At 40.2% G+C, this 21,663-nt stretch overlaps 1 protein-coding gene and 1 pseudogene across 1 annotated transcript; both read right to left on the minus strand.

Annotated features, from left to right (window-relative positions):
* Window positions 1-457: 457 nt before the first annotated feature.
* Window positions 458-1,435, minus strand: LOC138085604 (olfactory receptor 7A17-like). Its single transcript, XM_068980075.1, has one exon. It carries the CDS (start codon window positions 1,424-1,426, stop codon window positions 458-460), a length of 969 nt encoding a protein of 322 aa, XP_068836176.1. The 5' UTR covers window positions 1,427-1,435.
* A 14,872-nt stretch (window positions 1,436-16,307) lies between these two features.
* On the minus strand, window positions 16,308-17,020 carry LOC138085605 (olfactory receptor 7A17-like; annotated as a pseudogene).
* Between the last annotated feature and the right edge of the window lie 4,643 nt (window positions 17,021-21,663).

Raw genomic sequence — 21,663 nt, forward strand, 5'->3', positions numbered from 1 at the left:
CCCTGTATGTAAGACAGCAAAAAAGACACAGATGTGTATAGTGGACTTTTGGACTCAGAGGGAGGGGAGAGGGTGGGATGATTTGGGAGAATGGCATTGAAACATGTATACTATCATGTAAGAATCGAATTGCCAGTCTATGTCCGATGCAGGATACAGCATGCTTGGGGCTGGTGCACGGGGATGACCCAGAGAGATGTTATGGGGTGGGAGGTGGGAGGGGGGTTCATGTTTGGGAACACATGTACACCCGTGGTGGATTCATGTCAATGTACAGCAAAACCAATACAATATTGTAAAGTAAAATAAAGTAAAAATAAAAATTAAAAAAAGTGAGTTAAATAAATTGTATAGAGAAGTTGAAATATAAACTCCAATAAAAACAGAAGAGGCATGTTCTACTTTCATAATCTGATCAAAGACTGGCAATATTTGGCTCAGGTTTTGAGCTCTGCTATCACAGGCACTTCTCAAGCCCTAGGACAATAGACACTTTCATATTTTCCTTTCCAAAGAGCATTTTCAGACCCCTCTTTAAGTCTTTATTTCTCAGACTATAGATGAAGGGGTTCAGCATAGGTGTGACCACAGTGTACATCACTGAGGCTGTTACACTTGAGTGTGAGCTGTGGGTAGCAGCAGAGCTAAGGTACACTCCTAAACCTGTACAATAAAATAAGGAGACAACTGAGAGGTGAGATGCACAGATGGAAAATGCTTTATACTTCCCCTGAGCTGATGAGATTTCATGTATGCAGAACACTATCTTAGAATATGAATAAATGATACCAAAGAGGGAACCACCAGCCAGGAACACAGCTACAAAATACATGACCATGTTATTGAGAAAAGTGTCAGAATTGGCAAGTTGGATCATTTGATTGAGTTCACAGAAAAAGTGAGGGATTTCTAAGATTGTACAGAAAGACAGCTGCAGCACCATTAAACTTTCTAACAAGGAATGCAGGAGACTGATGACCCAGGACATCAGCACCAGCAGTGCACAAAGCCGGGGGTTCATGATGACTGTGTAGAGCAGGGGGTGACAGATGGCCACGAAGCGGTCATAGGCCATCACAGTCAGGAGGAAGATGTCCAATCCTATAAAGAGTGTGAAAAAATGCATCTGGAAGATGCAGGCTTCATAGGTGATAACTTGGCTCTGGGTGTGGATGTTCCATAGCATCTTTGGGATGGTGGTGGAGGTGAAACCGATATCTACAAAGGATAAGTTGGAGAGGAAGAAGTACATGGGGGTGTGGAGGTGGGAGTCAGAGATGGTGGCCAGGATGATGAGCAGGTTTCCAAAGACCGTGATCAGGTACATAGAGAGAAAAAGCCAAAATATGAGAGGCTGCAGTTCTGGTTCCTCTGAAAATCCCAGGAGAAGAAATTCTGAAACTTTTGTTTGATTCCCTTGTGCCATGTGGTGGAGGTGACTAACAGAAAAGGGGAAAATAGCACGACTAATTTTCACACACATGTACATTAGTCACATTGCAAGTGCTTCCATTTCAAGTTTCCCATTAGGAAATTAATTTCAATATTTGTTCATGGATTTGGTCCACTTTAGAGAAACTCCTGTGTCGTCTCTAAGCAAACTTGTGCTTTTCTTTTTTTTTCAAAGATGTCACACATTCGCAGTTTTAGTGAGAAATTCTTTCATGCATTTGAAAAATATAAATTGGTTTGGGACAATGTCCCAGGTAATATCTGTGGAGGGAGTGTAGGGTGTCAAAAAACAGAAGCTCGCAAAAGCCTGTTATGGAGGCCATATGTAAGCAAATGAAAATCATATAGCTTGCCAGATGGTGAGAAGTGTTATAAAGAAAACAAAAGCATGTATAAGGGAGAGAGTTTAAAGGGAGTGCTACATTTTAATGCATGTTTAAGCAAGACCTGAAAAAAAGGCGATATTTGAACAGAGACATCAAGGAAGAAAGAGACAGTGGATGAGCATACCTGGCAAGTGTGTGCCTGGCAAGGGGAAATCAAAGTGAAGGCCGAGGAGGGTGCTTATTTAAGATGTTCCAGTCTAAAAAGAAGCCAGGGGGTGAGAGGGATGAGCAGGAGGAAGAGTGAGGAGAGACGGTGTCAGAAAATATTGAGGAGCAATGTGGTCTCCCTGCTGCTGCTGAAACTTCAAGTCTCAAGGGGTCCTTTGTTTCTTCAGCACTTTATGAAATTAAATATTAAAAACACCTATACAAAAGACAGTTGAAGGAAAAATCAAAACTAAAATTCTAAAAGAGAGGGTGTGGAGAAAAGGGAACCCTCCTACACTGTTGGTGGGAATGCAAACTAGTACAGCCACTATGGAGAACAGTGTGGAGATTCCTTTAAAAAGTGCAAATTGAACTGCCTTATGACCCAGCAATCCCACTGCTGGGCATACACACTGAGTAAACCAGAATTGAAAGAGACACATGTACCCCAATGTTCATCGCAGCACTGTTTATAATATCCAGGACATGGAAACAACCTAGATGTCCATCAGCAGATGAATGGATAAGAAAGCTGTGGTACATATACACAATGGAGTATTACTCAGCCGTTAAAAAGAATTCATTTGAATCAGTTCTGATGAGATGGATGAAACTGGAGCCGATTATACAGAGTGAAGTAAGCCAGAAAGAAAAACACCAATACAGTATACTAACACATATATATGGAATTTAGAAAGATGGCAATGACGACCCTGTATGCAAGATAGCAAAAAAGACACAGCTGTGTATAACGGACTTTTGGACTCAGAGGGAGAGGGAGAGGGTGGGATGATTTTGGAGAATGGCATTCTATCATGTATACTATCATGTAAGAATTGAATCGCCAGTCTATGTCTGACGCAGGATACAGCATGCTTGGGGTTGGTGCATGGGGATGACCCACTGAGATGTTATGGGGAGGGAGGTGGGAGGAGGGTTCATGTTTGGGAACACATGTAAGAATTAAAGATTTTAAAATTTAAAAAAAAAGAAAAGAAAATATAATACAGTACTTATAACTTAATAATGACTTCAATTTTGGATTACAAAGATATGGTAATAAAATAATTTAACAGTTTTTTAAATATGAGATGGGAGCACTATCTGTGTATAATTTCCTTTTAGATAGACATATATGTATTCAATTCTGCATATGGAAGAAAATTGGCAAAGGTAAAGAGGAACCCCAACATGATGCAACTTTTAGAGATAGTTCTAAATTTAAAAGATTGAAATAAGAATAAGGAATAAAGATGAGGAGAGTAGTTGAAAGCATGCATAAAGTGTGGCTTATTAGCATCGAGTATGAAGAGGAACATTCATTTTCATTTTTGATTAAGGTAAAGATTTGCAAGTGAAGAATATTTAGGTCAACACTAATTGCTTCAGTTAAAAAAAAATCAATAATGGAGAGAACATAAAATTGACACAGATTTTACCACAGAAGTGTACAAACTTTCACATTTTCTGCAAGAATAATTGTATTTGCACATAAAGTATCTAAATGGGCTTCCCAGATGGTGCTACAGGTAAAGTCCCTGCCAGCAGATGCAGGAGACCTAAGAGACTTGGGTTTGATCCCTGAGTGGGGAAGCTCCCCTGGAGGAGGGCATGGCAACCCACTCCAGTATCCTTTCCTGGAGAATCCCATGGACAGAAGAGCCTGGCCTGTCAGTCCATGGAGTTGCACAGAGTCAGACACTACTGAAGCAACTTAGCAGGCAGGCACATAAAATATCTAAATGGGAAACAGCAAATTGACAATAAAATTTCAATTCTTAGTTTGAAAGAATACACTTAAAAAAAAAAAAAAGAAACAAAAAACCAGGAATAAAAAACATGCTGGGTCACATGGCAGTTCTATGTTTAGTTTTGTTTTTTTTTTTTAAAGAAAACTCCATATTGTTTTCCTTGGTGGCCGCATCAATTTAGATTCCCACCAACAATGCAAGAGGGTTCCCATTCCTTCCCACCCTCTCCAGCATTTATGGTTTGTAGATTTTCAGTGAAGGCCAATTCCTCATTGTAGTTTTGATTTGCATTTCTCTAGTAATTAGTGATGGTGAGCATCTTTTCATAAGCTGCTCTGTGGTGACCTAAATGGGAAGGAAATCTAAAAAAGAGGGGATATATGTATGCATATAACTGATTTACTTTGCTGTACAGCAGAAACTAACACAACATTGTGAAACAAGTATATTTCAACGAAAATTAAAAATGAAACAAAAACAACTTCCCAAACATGCTGAAATTCACTATACAGAACAAAGGACCTGAACAGGCAACTTTCCTTTACTTTTCGTATGATCACATTTATATGAAATGTCCAGAATAAGCTAATCTATAGAGAAGGTAGATTAGTGGTTGCTGGGGGCCAGGAAGAAAAAGAGACAGAGGGTGTGAATCTAATGATGTGAGGTTCCTTTGGGAAGTGATAAAAATGTTGTAGAGTTAGACAGCAGTGATCAATATGCAACTTTGTAAATGTTAAAAGCCCCTTAAACATACACATTAAAATAGTGAGTTATGTAATGTCATATCTGACTCTTTGTGACCCCATGGACTGCCAGGTTCCTCTCTCCTTGGAATTCTTGGAATACTGGGTAGTCATTCCCTTCTCCAGGGGATCTCCAGGGGATCCCTGACTCAGGGATCAAACTCGGGTCTCCTGCATTGCAGGCAGATTCTTTACTATCTGAGTCACCAGGGAAGCTCCCATTATGTAAACTATGTTCCAGCAAAGCTGTTATTGAAAAAAAAAGAAGACAAAGTTTTAAAAATAATTTTTATCTGAAATTTACCCCCAATATTAACATTTTTGGTGGAGCAGATGAAGTAAAGTTGTGTTAAACTTCTTATATATTCATATTTCCCTATGATTTTGACATTTGGAAGAATATAGAAAGCTTTGGTAAAACATAATGACAAAAAGATTAAAGTAAAAAGAAAAAAAAGATAACAAGACAGTATAGAAAAGTTCTTCCAAAAGCATAACAAAAATTAAATTAAAAAAGGGCAAAACAAATATGCCAGGGATCTCAGTATATTAAAATCAGTTCAATTTCCTTACTAAAGACAAAAATTATCAAGTTGGGCCAAGTCAAAACCCAACTAACTATTGTTCATCATTAAAGAGGCCTAATATTCAAGTAGAAATGAAGTGAATTTAATGAAGAGCAGGGGATTTTATTTGCTTATTTTTTTAGTCACCAATATTTTATTTTTTCACTCAGGAATTCAATTCAGTTTTACTGGGGACACACTTTATACCTTAACAACACCTTGGTGCTCAGTTGTGTCTGACTCTTTGCGACCCCATGGATAGATAGTAGCCCACGAGGCTCCTCTGTCCATGAGATTTCCCAGGGAAGAGTACTGGAGTGCATTGCCATTTCCTTCTCCAGGGGATTTTCCCCACCCGCAAATTAAACCCACATCTCATTGCAAGTGGGTTCTTTACCACTAGTGCCACCTGGGAAGCCCCTAACAACATCTCAACATCTTGAAAGTGAATGTGAAAGTTAGTCACTCTGTCGTGTCCAACTCTTTGCAACCCCATGGACTGTAGCCTGCCAGGCTCCTCTGTCTGTGGAATTCTCCAGGCAAGTGTACTGAGTGGGTTGCCATCTCCTTCCCCAGGGGATCTTCCCGATCTAGGGATTGAGCCTGGGTCTCATGCATTGCAGGCAAATTCTTTACCATGTGAGCCACCAGGAAAGCCCTAACAACATCTTAACCACATATAACCTAATGTCTTTAGAGCCTTTTATCTTGCCCTGAATAAAGCTCAGTATTGCAAAAGAACACAGGGCACCCAAAGCCGGTGCTCTGGGACAACCCAGAGGGATAGAGTGGGGCCGAAGGTAGGGGCTGCTCAGGATGGGGTACAGATAAACACCTGTGGCTGATTCATGCTGATGTATGGCAAACTCCATCACAATATTGTAGAGCAGTTATCCACAAATTAAATTAATTTAAAAAAGTAAACACACACACACAGACACAAACACCTGTTTTTGGATGTGGACCATTTTGAAAGTCATTTATTGAATTTGTTACAGTATTGCTTCTGTTTTATGTTTTGCGTTTTTGGCCACAAGGCATGTGGGATCCTAGCTCCCTGATCAGGGATCAAACTCACACCCAGGCATTGGAAGGCAAAGTCTTAACCAGAGGACTGCCAGAAGTCTCAAAGAAGCACTCTTAAATAGGGTTATATGCTGGGGTGAAAAATGCTGCCTTCTCATCTCCACCTCCCTTCCAAAGATGTCTACTTCCTAATCCATGGATTGAACAGGCAATTTTATTTTATTTTTTAAAACCTTTTTATTTTGTATTGGAGTATAGCTGATTAACAAATTTGTGATAGTTTCAGGTGGACAGTGAAGGGACTCAACCATATATATGTATACCTGTGTCCATTCTCCCCCAAAATCCCTTACCATCCAGGCTGCCATATAACATTGAGCAGATTTCCCTGAACAGGCAATTTTAAATACAGAAAGTAATGGGCTAACTGATCTGCAAATATATTCAGCCTTACAATGAGTAGTGAATTCATTGCAAATTAAGATCTAGCTTACCCATTTATTGGAGAAGGAAATGGCAACCCACTCCAGTATTCTTGCCTGGAGAATCCCATGGACGGAGGAGCTTGGTGGGCTACAGTCCACGGGTCGCAAAGAGTTGGACACGACTGAGCGATTTCACTTTTCACTTTACCCATTTATGGGCTTCTCTAGGGGTTCAGATGGTAAAGAATCTGCCTGAAATGTAGGAGACCCAGGTTTGATCCCAGAGTTGGGTAGATCCCCTGAAGAAGAGAATGGCAACCCACTCCAGTATTCTTGCCTGGAGAATCCCATGGACGGAGGAGCTTGGTGGGCTACAGTCCATGGGTCGCAAAGAGTTGGACACGACTGAGTGATTTCACTTTTCACTTTACCCATTTATGGGCTTCTCTAGGGGTTCAGATGGTAAAGAATCTGCCTGAAATGTAGGAGACCCAGGTTTGATCCCAGAGTTGGGTAGATCCCCTGAAGAAGAGAATGGCAACCCACTCCAGTATTCTTGCCTGGGGAATCCCACAGACAGAGGAGCCTGGCGGACCCCAGTCCATGGGGTCACAGAGTTGGACATGACTGATCGACTAACACTTTCACTTTTGGACTATCCAATTATGAGCTTTCCAGGTGGTACTAGTGGTAAAGACTCTGCCTACCAACGTAGGAGATGCAAGAGACAAGTTTGATCCCTGAGTCTGGAAGATCCCCTTTAGGAAGGAATGGCGATCTACTCCAATATTCTTGCTGGGCCACAAGTGTTGCATGTGACTAAGCACTACCCATTTACACGTAATAAATTAAAAAAAATGGAATATTAAGAGGGAGGAGATACTATGAAATTTGTGTCTCATGAACTGCTATTGCAGGGAAATGTTTGCCAGCATTCCTTGGTCTGGATCTTACTCATCATAGTCAAATATGCCCCTTCTTAAAAAATACCCTACATCACTTTACATTCCTCCACAACTAATACCTTATATCTTTATTCCAGTTAATCACAAAGTTCCTTGGATTTCGGTTCTATTTTTACTGGAAGCACCTTATACCTCTTATTCCTTCTCCAAACTGAGTCATTTAACAGTCAACATTGACCCTTGCATTACTGAGTTCAATATTCACTACTATTTTGGGCATCACAAATTAAAATGTTAAACACAAATTAAAATGTTAATCAATCAGGCAAACAAACAACTTCAGTGGTCTTGGCCCTGGGCTAGTCTGGGCTGGCTCTCAGGTGAACTCCGGTAAATGTTCTTGGCTGCTGTTATGTTTGATCTCCTGCAGGCTTTACTGGACTCTTGCACTCACCTGGGTGGGGTCTCTGAGAGGAGGGTTGCATATAGACCTCCAAATTCCTCTTGGATGGTTCATGCTTCCAGACAAGACAGTGGGATGGAGTCAAGCATTGGCTCCCTGGGCAGAGTTATGAGTCCAAGAGTTACAATCACATCCTCTCCATCCAAAGGACGCACAGGCTGAGGGATGCAGCAGGGGAGATATTTACAGCTCCCTATGTTTCCTCATTAGCACATTTCCCTCCTGTTACACCAACCTCTAATAATTAATTTTCCTGTGGGACCCTGATCTGGTCTGGACAGATAAGAGACTTTTCCCACTCATTCTCTGTGTGGAGACAATGTTACAAGCCAGTTGAATTCAGTGATTATTTCTCCTTTTCCATGATCTTTCCTGTCTTTTTTAGGGGAATAAACCTTAAATAGCAGCACCTTATCTCAACTCTCAGTTCAAGTTTTCTCCAGAGTCTCAGAGAGGATACTGTCTTGATTAGGTTCCTAATCAAAGCATTGGTAGGTCACAGCTCCTCATATCTCTTGAAAACTTACTCTTCCCAACTTCAATAAGTTGGATAACTTTGTTATTTTAATATAAAACCTTGGGCAGAACTTCCCTGATGGTCCCGTGGTTAAGAATCTGCATAACTACTGAGCCCATGTGCCGCAACTACGGAAGCCTGCTCACTCTAGAGCCCATGCTCTGCAACAAGAGAAGCCATTGTGATGAGAAGGCTTCTCACTGCAACTAGAGGAAAAACAACAACAACAACAACAACTTGGGCAGTATGCTGCTTGGATTCACTACAGTTTTGCCAAAATAATTAGGAGCTTCATACACACAGCATAAGTTAGGGGCTATCGCAATTAGTCTTTCATTAGAAATTGTTTGTTAAGCATGAAACATGCAGATCTTAGCACTTTATAGGAATGATATGCTTTCATTTTTAGAAACAAACATTCTATAAGATAGTACTTTACAAACTCCGTTTTCCATTGCAGAAATAGGTTTCCTGTGGATAAGTGATTTGCCAGTTATAATCCAGGTAAAGGTATGTGGTTTTTATTGGAATTCTGCCAGCTCATCCCTACCTTGCAAACTCTGGGCCAGTGGTTGTCAACCAGAGATACCTTTGCTCGGCATGATATTTGGTCATGTTGAAGGGATATTGCTAAACATCTATGATGCCCAGGACAGGTGCATGTGCGCTGTCATTTCAGTCCTGTCCAACTCTTTGCAACCCTATGGGCCATAGCCCGCAAGCCTCCTCTGTCCATAGGACTCATCAGGCAAGAATACTGCAGTGGGTTGCCATGCCCTTCTCCAGCCCAGGGCAGTACCCAACTCAAATAATGATCCTGTGACAAAAAGTCAACAGTGAGAAAGTGAATCAACCTGTTCTAGACCAGCACTTTCTCCACTTCACTGTGCATACCAGTCACCCAGATGCTGGTTCAAATGGAGTTTCTGATTCAGCTCATCCTGCCTGGTGAGTCAAGAGACTCTGCATTTCTAACAAGATCCTGGATGACGTTGATGAAGCTGGTACTGGACTGTGGCCACTTCATGAGTAAGTCAGCCTGTTTTAGAGTCTTGTACATAGTTTTCTCTACTTCATATTACCTTTTGCATGACATTTTGAAGAAAAGTGTATGCATTCATTCCAGAGGCTTGAAAAATTTTGTATACAATCCTACTTTTTATTTTGTACTGGTATATGGCCAGTTAACAAACAATGTTGTGATAGTTTCAGGTGAACAACAAAGGGACTCAGCCATGCATATACATGTATCCATTCTCCTCCAAAACCCCCTCCCATCCAGGCTGCCACATAACACTGAGCAGAGTTCCCTGAGCTATACAGTAGGTCCTTGTTGGTTATTCATTTTAAATATGACAGTGTGTACAAGTCCATCCCAAACTCCCTAACTATGCCTTCCCCCCAACATCCTTCCCCCACATAAAGACATGTATTTTATAATCTATTTCTGTCAGTGACTGTGATAGGTATTGTGGGCATAGATATGGAGAAGAGAATAGGATTCTAATGAGGAAAATAACATTCAATGCCATATTATAAAACACTATATGTTGAATTCCAGAATACCAGGAAGAGTAGTTAAGGCAGTGATATACAAAGGAATGAAGTTCACACAAGTGAAATCTGTGGTCAGAAATTTTCCTTCTTTTAAGCATATGAGTAGCTATGGGTGCCTAAAGTAGTTTCTTTTTTTCCACAGCACCAGTAAAACTTATGACTATTCTTTTAGTAAAAGAAAAGAGAAAAATACTTGGTACTATATATTTTATTTGGGGCTTCCTTTGTGGCTCAGCTGGTAAAAAACCTGCCTGTAATGCAGGAGACCCAGGTTTGATCTCTGGGTTGGCAAGATCCCCTGGAGAAGGGAAAGGCTACCCACTCCAGTATTCTGGTCTGGAGAATTCTATGAACTGTCCATGGGGTCACAAAGGGTCAGACACGACTGAGAGACTTTCACTATGTATTTTATTTGAGACTAAATTGTTCTTAAGGAATCCATCTAGTCATATGAAAAAATGGTAATTCCCTAATTGTTTGGAATCAAGTTTGAGAATACATTTAAGGGAGTGGGAAGACCATAAAATGGGAAAACTCTTGAATATGAGATAGATCACGAGACTTAATCAAGTGAGTTACATAAACTGTACAGAAGAGTTGAAGTCAAAGAAATGAAAATGCAAGAAAAGAAATAGAAGGAGCAAGTTGTACTTCCTCAATTTGATTAATCTGAAAAAAAGATTCACAATTTCTGACTCTGGGTCTCTGAATCCTTCAATCTTATGTTCTTCCTCAGCTGAAGGGGGCTTCACAGGTGGTCCTGGTGGTAAAGAATCTGTCTGCCAATGCAGGAGATGCAAAAGACATGGGTTCGATCCCTGGGCCAGGAAGATTCCCTGGAGAAGGAAATGGCAATCCTCTCCAGTATTCTTGCCTGAGAGATCCCCTGGAGAGAGGAGCCTGGCTGGCAACAGTCCAGGGGTTTGTGAAGAGTCAGACATGACTGAGCAACTAAACACAGCACAGCACATGGGTATTAAATCATAACACTGAATACATTTACCCCACTTTATATACCAAATAATTTTACTTGCCAAATAATTTTAGTAAGCTACAAAAATGTGCTACTTATAAAATACTTTATAAATAAAATACTTATAAAATATGTTATAAGTCTAAAGAAAATGTTTGTGAGTAAGGAGTATGTGTATTAAGTGTGTGTGTACATTTGTACATCTTCAAATAAACACTCTTACACCCTCATTTGGGCTTCCTTGGTGGCTCAAGTGGTAAAGAACCTGCTTGCCAATGTAGGAGACAAAAGAGACTCGGGTTCAATCCCTGGCTTAAGATACCCTGGAGAAGGAAATGACAACCCACTCCAGTATTTCTTGCCTAGAAAATTTCATGAATGGAGAGGCCTGGCAGGCTAAGTCCACGGAGTTGCAAAGAGTTGGGCATGGCCAAACGCACACATGCTTGCACTCATACGTATGTACAATCACATGTTCATTTGTAGTCCCATTTATAATATTGAAAAGAAGCTTGAGAGGAAGTTGGAAAGAATAGAAACAAAAAAGTGAACGTATGAATTTTCATGGGATTGAAAGAGTGTATACATTTGAAAATATTTAAATTATAATGGGTGATCCTAATTTTAATAGACTTACTTTATCACATTAATTCCTTAATGGCCTCAAAATAAAACACATATTCCCAATTTTTCAGTGAGAAATTTGTTGTTCCAGTTAACAGGGCAGGATATCTCCAATTTGACTCTCATTTTGTTCTTCTACTTAACATAGGGTTTCAATACAAAATGCCATTGCCCAAGGGAATCTAAATCAGTGAATTGAGAGACTTAAACTTAGTTCTCTCAAACTATGTTGTATATGTGTGTTTGATTCCTATTGCTGCTGTAACAAACTACCACTTGAGTGGCTTCTAAAAAAGAAACAAATTTATATCTTAAATTATGGAGGGTGGAATCCTGAAAAGGGTCTCACTGGACTAAAATCAAGATATCTGTAAACCTATGATCCTACATGATGCTTCGTTGGAGAATGCACTTCCATTAAAAAAAAATTAAATTTGTTTATTTTAATTGGTGGGCATTGGGTCCCATCACTTCATGGGAAATAGATGGGGAAACAGGGGAAACAGTGTCAGACTTTATTTTTTTGGGCTCCAGAATCACTGCAGATGGTGACTGCAGCCATGAAATTAAAAGACGCTTACTCCTTGGAAGAAAAGTTATGACCAACCTAGATAGCATATTCAAAAGCAGAGACATTACTTTGCCGACTAAGGTCTGTCTAGTCAAGGCTATGGTTTTTCCTGTGGTCATGTATGGATGTGAGAGTTGGACTGTGAAGAAGGCTGAGTGCTGAAGAATTGATGCTTTTGAACTGTGGTGTTGGAGAAGACTCTTGAGAGGCCCTTGGACTGCAAGGAGATCCAACCAGTCCATTCTGAAGGAGATCAGCCCTGGGATTTCTTTGGCAGGAATGATGCTAAAGTTGAAACTCCAGTACTTTGGCCACCTCATGGGAAGAGTTGACTCATTGGAAAAACTCTGATGCTGGGAGGGATTGGGGGCAGGAAGAGAAGGGGACGACTGAGGATGAGATGGCTGGATGGCATCACGGACTCGATGGACGTGAGTTTGAGTGAACTCTGGGAGATGGTGATGGACAGGGAGGCCTGGCGTGCTGCGATTCATGGGGTTGCAAAGAGTCGGACATGACTGAGCGACTGAACTGAACTGAACTGAATTTCTTTACAATATTGTATTGGTTTTGCCATGCATCAACATGAATCTGCCACGGCTATACACGTGTTCCCCATCCTGAACCCCCCTCCCACGTCCCTCCCCGTACCATCCCTCTGAGTCGTCCTGGTGCACCAGCCCCGAGCATCCTGTATCCTGCATCGAACCTGGACTGGTGATTTGTTTCTTATATGATATTATACATATTTCAAAGCCATTCTCCCAAATCATCCCACCCTCTCCCTCTCCCACAGAGTCCAAAAGACTGTTCTATACATCTGTATCTCTTTTGCTGTCTCACATACAGGGTTATCGTTACCATCTTTCTAAATTCTGTATATATGCGTTAGTATACTGTATTGGTGTTTTTCTTTCTGACTGACTTCACTCTGTATAATCGGCTCCAGTTTCATCCATCTTATTAGAACTGATTCAAATGTAATCTTTTTAATGGCTGCGTAATACTCCATTATGTATATGTACCACTTATTTCTTATCCATTCGTCTGCTGATGGACATCTAGGTTGTTTCCATGTCCTGGCTATTATAAACAGTGCTGTGATGAACTCTTTCAGTTCTGGTTTCCTCGGTGTGTATGCCCAGCAGTGGGATTGCTGGGTCATAATGCAGTTCTATTTCCAGTTTTTTAAGGAATCTCCACACTGTTCTCCATAGTGGCTGTACTAGTTTGCATTCCCACCAACAGTGTAAGAGGGTTCTCTTTTCTCTACACCCTCTCCAGCATTTATTGCTTGTAGACTTTTGGATGGCAGCCATTCTGACTGGCATGAAATGGTTCCTCATTGTGGCTTTGATTTGCATTTCTCTGATAATGAGTGATGTTGAGTATCTTTTCATGTGTTTGTTAGCCATCTGTATGTCTTCTTTGGAGAAATGTGTGTTCAGTTCTTTGGTCCATTTTTTGATTGGGTCACTTATTTTTCTGGAATTGAGCTACAGGAGTTGCTTGTATATTTTTGAGATTAGTTGTTTGTCAGTTGCTTCATTTGCTATTATTTTCTCCCATTCTGAAGGGTGTCTTTTCATCTTGCTTATAGTTTCCTTTGTTGTGCAAAAGCTTTTAAATTTAATTAGGTCTCATTTGTTTATTTTTGCTTTTATTTCCAATATTCTGGGAGGTGGGTCATAGAGGATCCTGCTGTGATGTATGTTGGAGAAAGTTTTGCCTATGTTCTCCTCTAGGAGTTGTATAGTTTCTGGTCTTACGTTTAGATCTTTAGTCTATTTTGAGTTTATTTTTGTCTATGGTGTTAGAAAGTGTTCTAGTTTCATTCTTTTACAAGTGGTTGACCAATTTTCCCAGCACCAGTTGTTAAAGAGATTGTATTTTCTCCATTGTATATTCTTGCCTCCTTTGTCAAAGATAAGGTGTCCATAGGTGCATGGATTTATCTCTGGGCTTTCTATTTTGTTCCATTGATCTATATGTCTGTCTTTGGGCCAGTACCATACTGTCTTGATGACTGTGGCTTTGTAGTAGAGCCCGAAGTCAGGCAGGTTGATTCCTCCAATTTCAGTCTTCTTTCTCAAGATTGCTTTGGCTATTCGAGGTTTTTTGTATTTCCATACAAATTGTGAAATTATTTGTTCTAGCTCTGTGAAAAATACTGTTGGTAGTTTTATAGGGATTGCATTGAATCTATAGGTTGCTTTGGGTAGTATACTCATTGTCACTATATTGATTCTTCCAATCCATGAACATGGTATATTTCTCCATCTATTAGTGTCCTCTTTGATTTCTTTCACCAGTGTTTTATAGTTTTCTATATATAGGTCTTTAGTTTCTTTAGGTAGATATATTCCTAAGTATTTTATTCTTTTTGTTGCAATGGTGAATGGATTTGTTTCCTTAATCAGAGCAGAAAAAGAAATGTAAGGAATCCAAATTGGAAAAGAAGAAGTAAAACTCTCACTGTTTGCAGATGACATGATCCTCTATGTAGAAAACCCTAAAGACTCCACCAGAAAATTACTAGAGCTAATCAATGAATATAGTAAAGTTGCAGGATGTAAAATCAACACACAGAAATCCATTGCATTCCTATACACTAATAATGAGAAAATAGAAAAAGAAATTAAGGAAATATTTCCTTTTCTCTTACAGATTTTAAAGGACACATTCATTCTTTTGCTTAGAACATGTCTACATCCCCAAACCAGCTGCAAAGCATTTTGAAATGTCTCTCTCACTCCAACTTTCTTCCAATTGTGTCCATATAAGCAATTATAGCTAATTGAAACAATCATCAAATCAGAGAGAGGTGATGATAATTGTGGTAATCTGATTCTACTTTTTGTAATCATTTGTTCTGATATTTGAAGATACTATTCATGATTACTCTGTTGTTCAAGTTTATAAAATATAACTGTATGAACAAGTGACACTACTTCTGTCCCTTAGAGGTCACATGGAGAAGCTGGGAGATTGTGGATGTTTGCACAACACCTGTGACCGCAAGAGACATGAGACACAGGTTTGATCCCTGGGTCAGGAAGATTCCCTGGAGGAGGGCATGGCAACCCACTCCAGTATTCTTGCCTGGAGAATCCCATGGACAGAGGAGCCTGACGGGCTACAGTCCATAGGGTTGCAAAGAATTGGACATGACTAAAGCAGCTGAGCATGCACACAGACGGACTGTAGCCTGCCAGGCTCCTCTGTCCAAGGCATGAATACTGGAGTTGGTTGCCATGCCCTGCTCCAGGGGACTCTTGCTTTGGGTACAAGTTAATCGCTAGAGGGATAGTGCCTATGGCTTGAAGTATACATAATAGCCCATCTCCTGGAACCCTGCTGCCATGTCTGTGCGTGCATGCTTAGTCACTTCAGTTGTGTCTGATTCTTTGCAACTCTATGGACTGTAGCCCACCAGGCTCCTCTGTCCATGGGATTCTCCAGTTAAGAAGTGGGCTGCCATGCTCTCCTTCAGGAGATCTTCCTGGCCCAGAGATAGAACCCCCATGTCTGAATCTAAACTAAATTATCTTTGCTTACTTCATAAAAAACATCCTGATAATGTCCACCTGTAAATGGCTTCAGGAAAGAAGAAATCACTACTTCCCATCCAGACCCTGGCTGGAACTAGGAGACAGTTGCAACATCATATTCCCTTTTACTTTATCTACCCTTTACTGCTCTGCTCTATAAAAGAAACAAGCATTCAAACACAGAAAGATGGTTCTTTGGGACACTTGCTCAACATTTTCTTGGTCTGCAGGCTTTCCAAAGGGTCTCTATTGCTTGCCCCAACAACAAGTAATGGCTTGGAATCAGCAACAACAAAAACAACAACAGCAAGTACTCCATATGGTCTATTTTATTTGAGAAGAAATTATCCTTGAAGGGATCCATGTGGTCCCTTGGGATAGTGAGAATTTCCAAATATTTCACAAACAAGTTTTGGAATACAATGATGAGAGTTGAAAAATGAAAAAGGGAAAAGTCCTGGTTATGAGAGATATTACAAAACATAAAATAGAGTTACATAAATTGTATAGAGAATTTGAAATCAAAATAGAAATCCATCCCCCTCGCCCCCCCAAAAAAATGGAAGAGGCATGTTCTATGCTCACAGTCTCATCAAAAAGTGGCAACATTTGGCTCTTATGCTGAGCTCTGCTACCCAGGGTGCTTCTTAAGTCCTAGGATAAATAGGCCCTTTTAGAGTCACCTTTCCAAAGAGTATTTTCAGACCTCTCTTTAAGTCTTTATTTCTCAGACTATAGATGAAGGGGTTCATCATGGGTGTGACCACAATGTACATCACTGAGGTTGTTACACTTGAGTGTGAGCTGTGGGTAACAGCGGAGCTAAGACACACTCCTAAACCTGTACAATAAAATAAGGAGACAACTGAGAGGTGTGACACACAGGCGGGGAATGCTCTATACTTCCCCTGAGCTGATGAGATTTCATGTATGCAGAACACTATCTTAGAATATGAATAAATGATACCAAAGTGGGAACCACCAGCCAGGAACACAGCTACAAAATACATCACCATGTTATGGAAAAAAGTGTCAGAATCGGCAAGTTGGATCCTTTGCTTGAGTTCACAGAAAAAATGAGAAATTTCTAAGACTGTACAGACAGTTGCCACATCATTAAACTTTCTAACAAGGAATGCAGGACACTGATCATCCAGCACACCAGCACCAATAGCCCACAGAGCCGGGGGTTCATGATGACTGTGTAGAGCAGGGGGTGACACATGGCCACATACTGATCATAGGCCCTCACGGTCAGGAGGAAATTGTCCAATGCTGCAAACAGAATGAAAAAGTACACCTGGGTGATGAAGACTTCAAATGTTATGACTTTGCTCTGGGTCTGGATGTTCCACAGCATCTTTGGTGAAGAGGAAAAGTTAAAATTTTACATAACCTCCTGCTCCTTCTGCCCCTGTAATTCAGCTTGCTCCTTGCAAAGTCTGGATCACATGGGTCATGTAGTCTCAGAATGTGGGGACTCACAATATTAGGAACTGGAGCTTATCTCACTCACCCTTGACCTGCTCTTTGCAACTGCCAAGCCCCTGCAAATCTGCTTAATCATGCCTGTTCATCTATAAAAACTCTGTAACCCCTTTGTTCGGGGCTCAGGGCTTGGAGTGTTAACTCCTCTGGGCCCACCAGTATAATAAAGCTGAGTTCTGGAGTACTGGTTTCTGCAAAACCAGTAACTGGTTTCTGGAGGCCTCACCGAAATTCCAACCACACAGGCCTCTTAAGCTGCGACACTGGTGGTTCAGCTGGGTTGAAGCAAAGGAACCCTGAGACAAACGAGGAGGCGTGCCACCTGATGGTATTCCAGGTTCTCTTTTGGACCAGTGTTCTGATTCTCCAGATGGCCGAGACCCAACTGGACTCACTGGAGGGACCAACTCGCTAGAATGGCCACAGGATCAGTTAAAGCCCTGGGCCAGTCCCCAGTCAGGTCCTACTCCAACGGGGAGACCGATCACCTCCTTGGAGTTCCCAGGAAGGGAGCAACAGTTAAGGAAACCTGGGGACTTGGGAGAAGTGAGGCATTGTGATAGCCTTTGAATGATTGTGAATGTGAGATTGCTGATTGAACAGAGTGAGAAAAATTTTTCTTTTTGGGAACTGCAAAACCAATTATTTTTGCATATACAATTAAAAACAACTAGCTTGTTAAAGGAGAAGGCAATGGCAACCCACTCCAGTACTCTTGCCTGGCAAATCTCATGGATGGAAGAGCCTGGTAGGCTGCAGTCCATGGGTCTGCTAGGAGTCAGACACGACTGGGTGACTTCACTTTCACTTTTCACTTTTATGCACTGGAGAAGGAAATGGCAACCCACTCCAGTGTTCTTGCCTGGAGAATCCCAGGGACGGCAGAGCCTGGTGGGCTGCTGTCTATGGGGTCACACAGAGTCGGACATGACTGAAGCAACTTAGCAGCAGCAGAAGCAGCTTGTTAAAAGGCCTACCTAGGAGAAAGCTTGAAGTCAACCCTTTCCACGTCTTTGAAATACACAGTCAACTTTGCCTGAGACCTCAGCCTTGGGCAAATTAGAACTTCAAGCAAAGAAAAAGAAAAAAGGGGTGAAAGAGATATTTTAAATCTCAAACAGAAAACTATAAGATCTCTGTCAATCTGTCTGTCTGGATTTACGTATGTCTCAGTGTATGCCTTTTGTTTTTTTCTGATAATATTGTTGAAGTTGTAAATGAGTTCCAATTTAATTGGCCTAAAAGAAAAGTAAGCGCTTACAAGTCAAACAATTCTAAATACAGGAAAAATTAAAATAAATAAATTTCAGATTCATGTAAACTGGGAAATATTCAATATTAAATATCTAGTATTAATGCTTGTTTGCTAAACTAATAAGGAAGTAGGCATGATTTTAATAAAAAAGGTATAAAAAATAAAATTACATTTTATGAAGGGAAAAAAAGTAGGTCTGACTTACAGGTGGCTGCTACAAAAAGTGATTAGAAGGTTTGTGGAAACTGCCCTGAAAAAAAAAATTGTGCATGGTTAGGACTGACCAAGTTTAAAATAAATTTAAAGTTGGAGAAGACTCTTGAGAGTCCCTTGGACTGCAAGGAGATCCAACCAGTCCATTCTGAAGGAGATCAACCCTGGGATTTCTTTGGAAGGAATGATGCTAAAACTGAAGCTCCAGTACTTTGGCCACCTCATGTGAAGAGTTGACTCATTGGGAAAAACTCTGATGCTGGGAGGGATTGGGGGCAGGAAGAGAAGGGGACGACTGAGGATGAGATGGCTGGATGGCATCACGGACTTGATGGATGTGAGTTTGAGTGAACTCTGGGAGTTGGTGATGGACAGGGAGGCCTGGTGTGCTGCCATTCATGGGGTCGCAAAGAGTCGGACACGACTGAGCGACTGAACCGAACTAAACTGAAATGAGCTTAAAGTAAACTGGCGCAAAACTTGAATCCAGCCTTTCTCTCTGTTAAGAGGGCATACTTTCTTCAGATGTTGAACTGCTTTTAATAATAGGTTTAAGTTCCTTTACCTCTTAATTGATCTGTTCTCTCTATATATTTTTCCTCTACTGTTTATTATTATTATTAATATATATATATATTTACTTTATAATACTGTATTAGTTTTGCCATACATTGACATGAATCCGCCACAGGTGTGTACATATCTTTTATTAAATTTGGCTAAGTAAATAACTATTATTTCACAGTAACTTACCTATCTGATTGTTATAAATCCTTTTGATATTTATCAACAAAATTTCCTAAATAATTTGACTTCTAGCTAACTTTGGGATGCTTCAGAGGGCCCCTGAGACAGGTAACTTAATAGTTACCTGGGTTCATTGGATATGTTAGAATTACATGGGAAGTACTGTTAAAGGGGTGATAAATCTTTTCAGGTTACACTGTATGGTTGATGTTACTAAATAGATATCTTAAAACTGTATGAAATTCATATAGATCTGATATGCCCTGATAAAATATGGTCAATTATAATTCTAATTATCATATTAAAGTGTTATGACCAGGTTTCTTTGTCAACTGCAATAGAATCAGATTTCAAACATGCCTTCTATGGTTTTACTCTCATACCTTTAGAAGAATACTGCTAATTCTTCAAGATTTATGGAAAAAACTTTCTAAGATTAAAGAGATAAACAAATTATGTTATTAATAGTAAGCTGGTACAAGACTAGAATTTGGTCTTCTCTATGTTTAGAAGGCAAAGTTTTCTTAGAATGCAGCTTTTGATAACAGATTATAAATTTTTTAAAGTGATTTATAGTTGTTTTTAAAATCTTTTGTTACTTTGGTAAAGTAAATAAACATTATTTAAGATTATGGTACATGTAGACTAAGCTCATTTTGCTTCTACAAAACATAACCCCTCATGATTAGACTTTTGCTATCCTGATATTCTTATTCTAATGACAATAGTCTGCTCCTAAATCTGGAAATTAAAAATGGATAAACAACAGCTGAAAATCAAAGATCCATTTCTCCAAAAAAGACATACAGATGGCTAACAAACACATGAAAAGATGCTCAACATCACTCATTATCAGAGAAATGCAAATCAAGACCACAATGAGGTACCGTTTCACACCAGTCAGAATGGCTGTGATCTAAAAGTCTACCAGCAATAAATGCTGGAGAGGGTTTGAGACAGGGAACCCTCTTACACTGTTGGTGGGAATGCAAACTAGTACAGCCACTATGGGGAACAGTATGGAGATTCCTTGTAAAACTGGAAATAGAACTACCTTATGACCCAGCAATCCCACTGCTGGGCATACACACCGAGGAAACCAGAACTGAAAGAGACACATGTACCCCAATGTTCCTCGCAGCACTGTTTATAATAGCCAGGACATGGAAGCAACCTAGATGTCCATCAGCAGATGAATGGATAAGAAAGCTGTGGTACATATACACAATGGAGTATTACTCAGCCATTAAAAAGAATACATTTGAATCAGTTCTAACGAGACGCATGAAACTGGAGCCGATTATACAGAGTGAAGTAAGCCAGAAAGAAAAACACCAATACAATATACTAACGCATATATATGGAATTTAGAAAGATGGTAATGATAACCCTGTATGCGAGACAGCAAAAGAGACACAGATGTGTAGAACAGACTTTTGGACTCAGAGGGAGAGGGAGAGGGTGGGATGATTTGGGAGAATGGCACTGAAACATGTATACTATCATGTAAGAAATGAATCGCCAGTCTATGTTCGATACAGGATACAGGATGCTTGGGGCTGGTGCACGGGGATGATCCAGAAAGATGATATGCGGTCGGAGGTGGGAGGTGGGAGGGGGGTTCAGAATTGGGAACTCATGTACACCCGTGGCAGATTCATGTCAATGTATGGCAAAACCAATACAGTATTGTAAAGGAAAATAAAGTAAAAATAAAAATATAAAAAAAAAAGAAAAAGAAAAAGACATGTGTACCTCAATGTTCATCACAGCACTGTTTATAATAGCCAGGACATGGAAGCAACCTAGATGTCCATCAGCAGATGGATGGATAAGAAAGCTGTGGTACATATACACAATGGAGTATTACTCAGCCATTAAAAAGAATACATTTGAATCCGTTCTAATGAGGTGGATGAAACTGGAGCCTATTAAACAGACTGAAGTAAGCCAGAAAGGAAAACACCAATACAGTATACTAATGCATATGGAAGAACTGTGCAAAAAAGATCTTCACAACCCGGATAATCATGATGATGTGATCACTAATCTAGAGCCAGACATCTTGGAATGTGAAGTCAAGCAGGCCTTAGAAAGCATCATTACGAACAAAGCTAGTGGAGGTGATAGAATTCCAGTTGAGCTGTTTCAAATCCTGAAAGATGATGCTGTGAAAGTGCTACACTCAATATGCCAGCAAGTTTGGAAAACTCAGCATGGCCACAGGACTGGTAAAGGTCAGTTTTCATTCCAATCCCAAAGAAAGGCAATGCCAAAGAATGCTCAAACTACCACACAAT

This window comes from Capricornis sumatraensis, chromosome 9 (genome assembly GCF_032405125.1).
Source record: "Capricornis sumatraensis isolate serow.1 chromosome 9, serow.2, whole genome shotgun sequence".
NCBI lineage: Eukaryota > Metazoa > Chordata > Mammalia > Artiodactyla > Bovidae > Capricornis > Capricornis sumatraensis.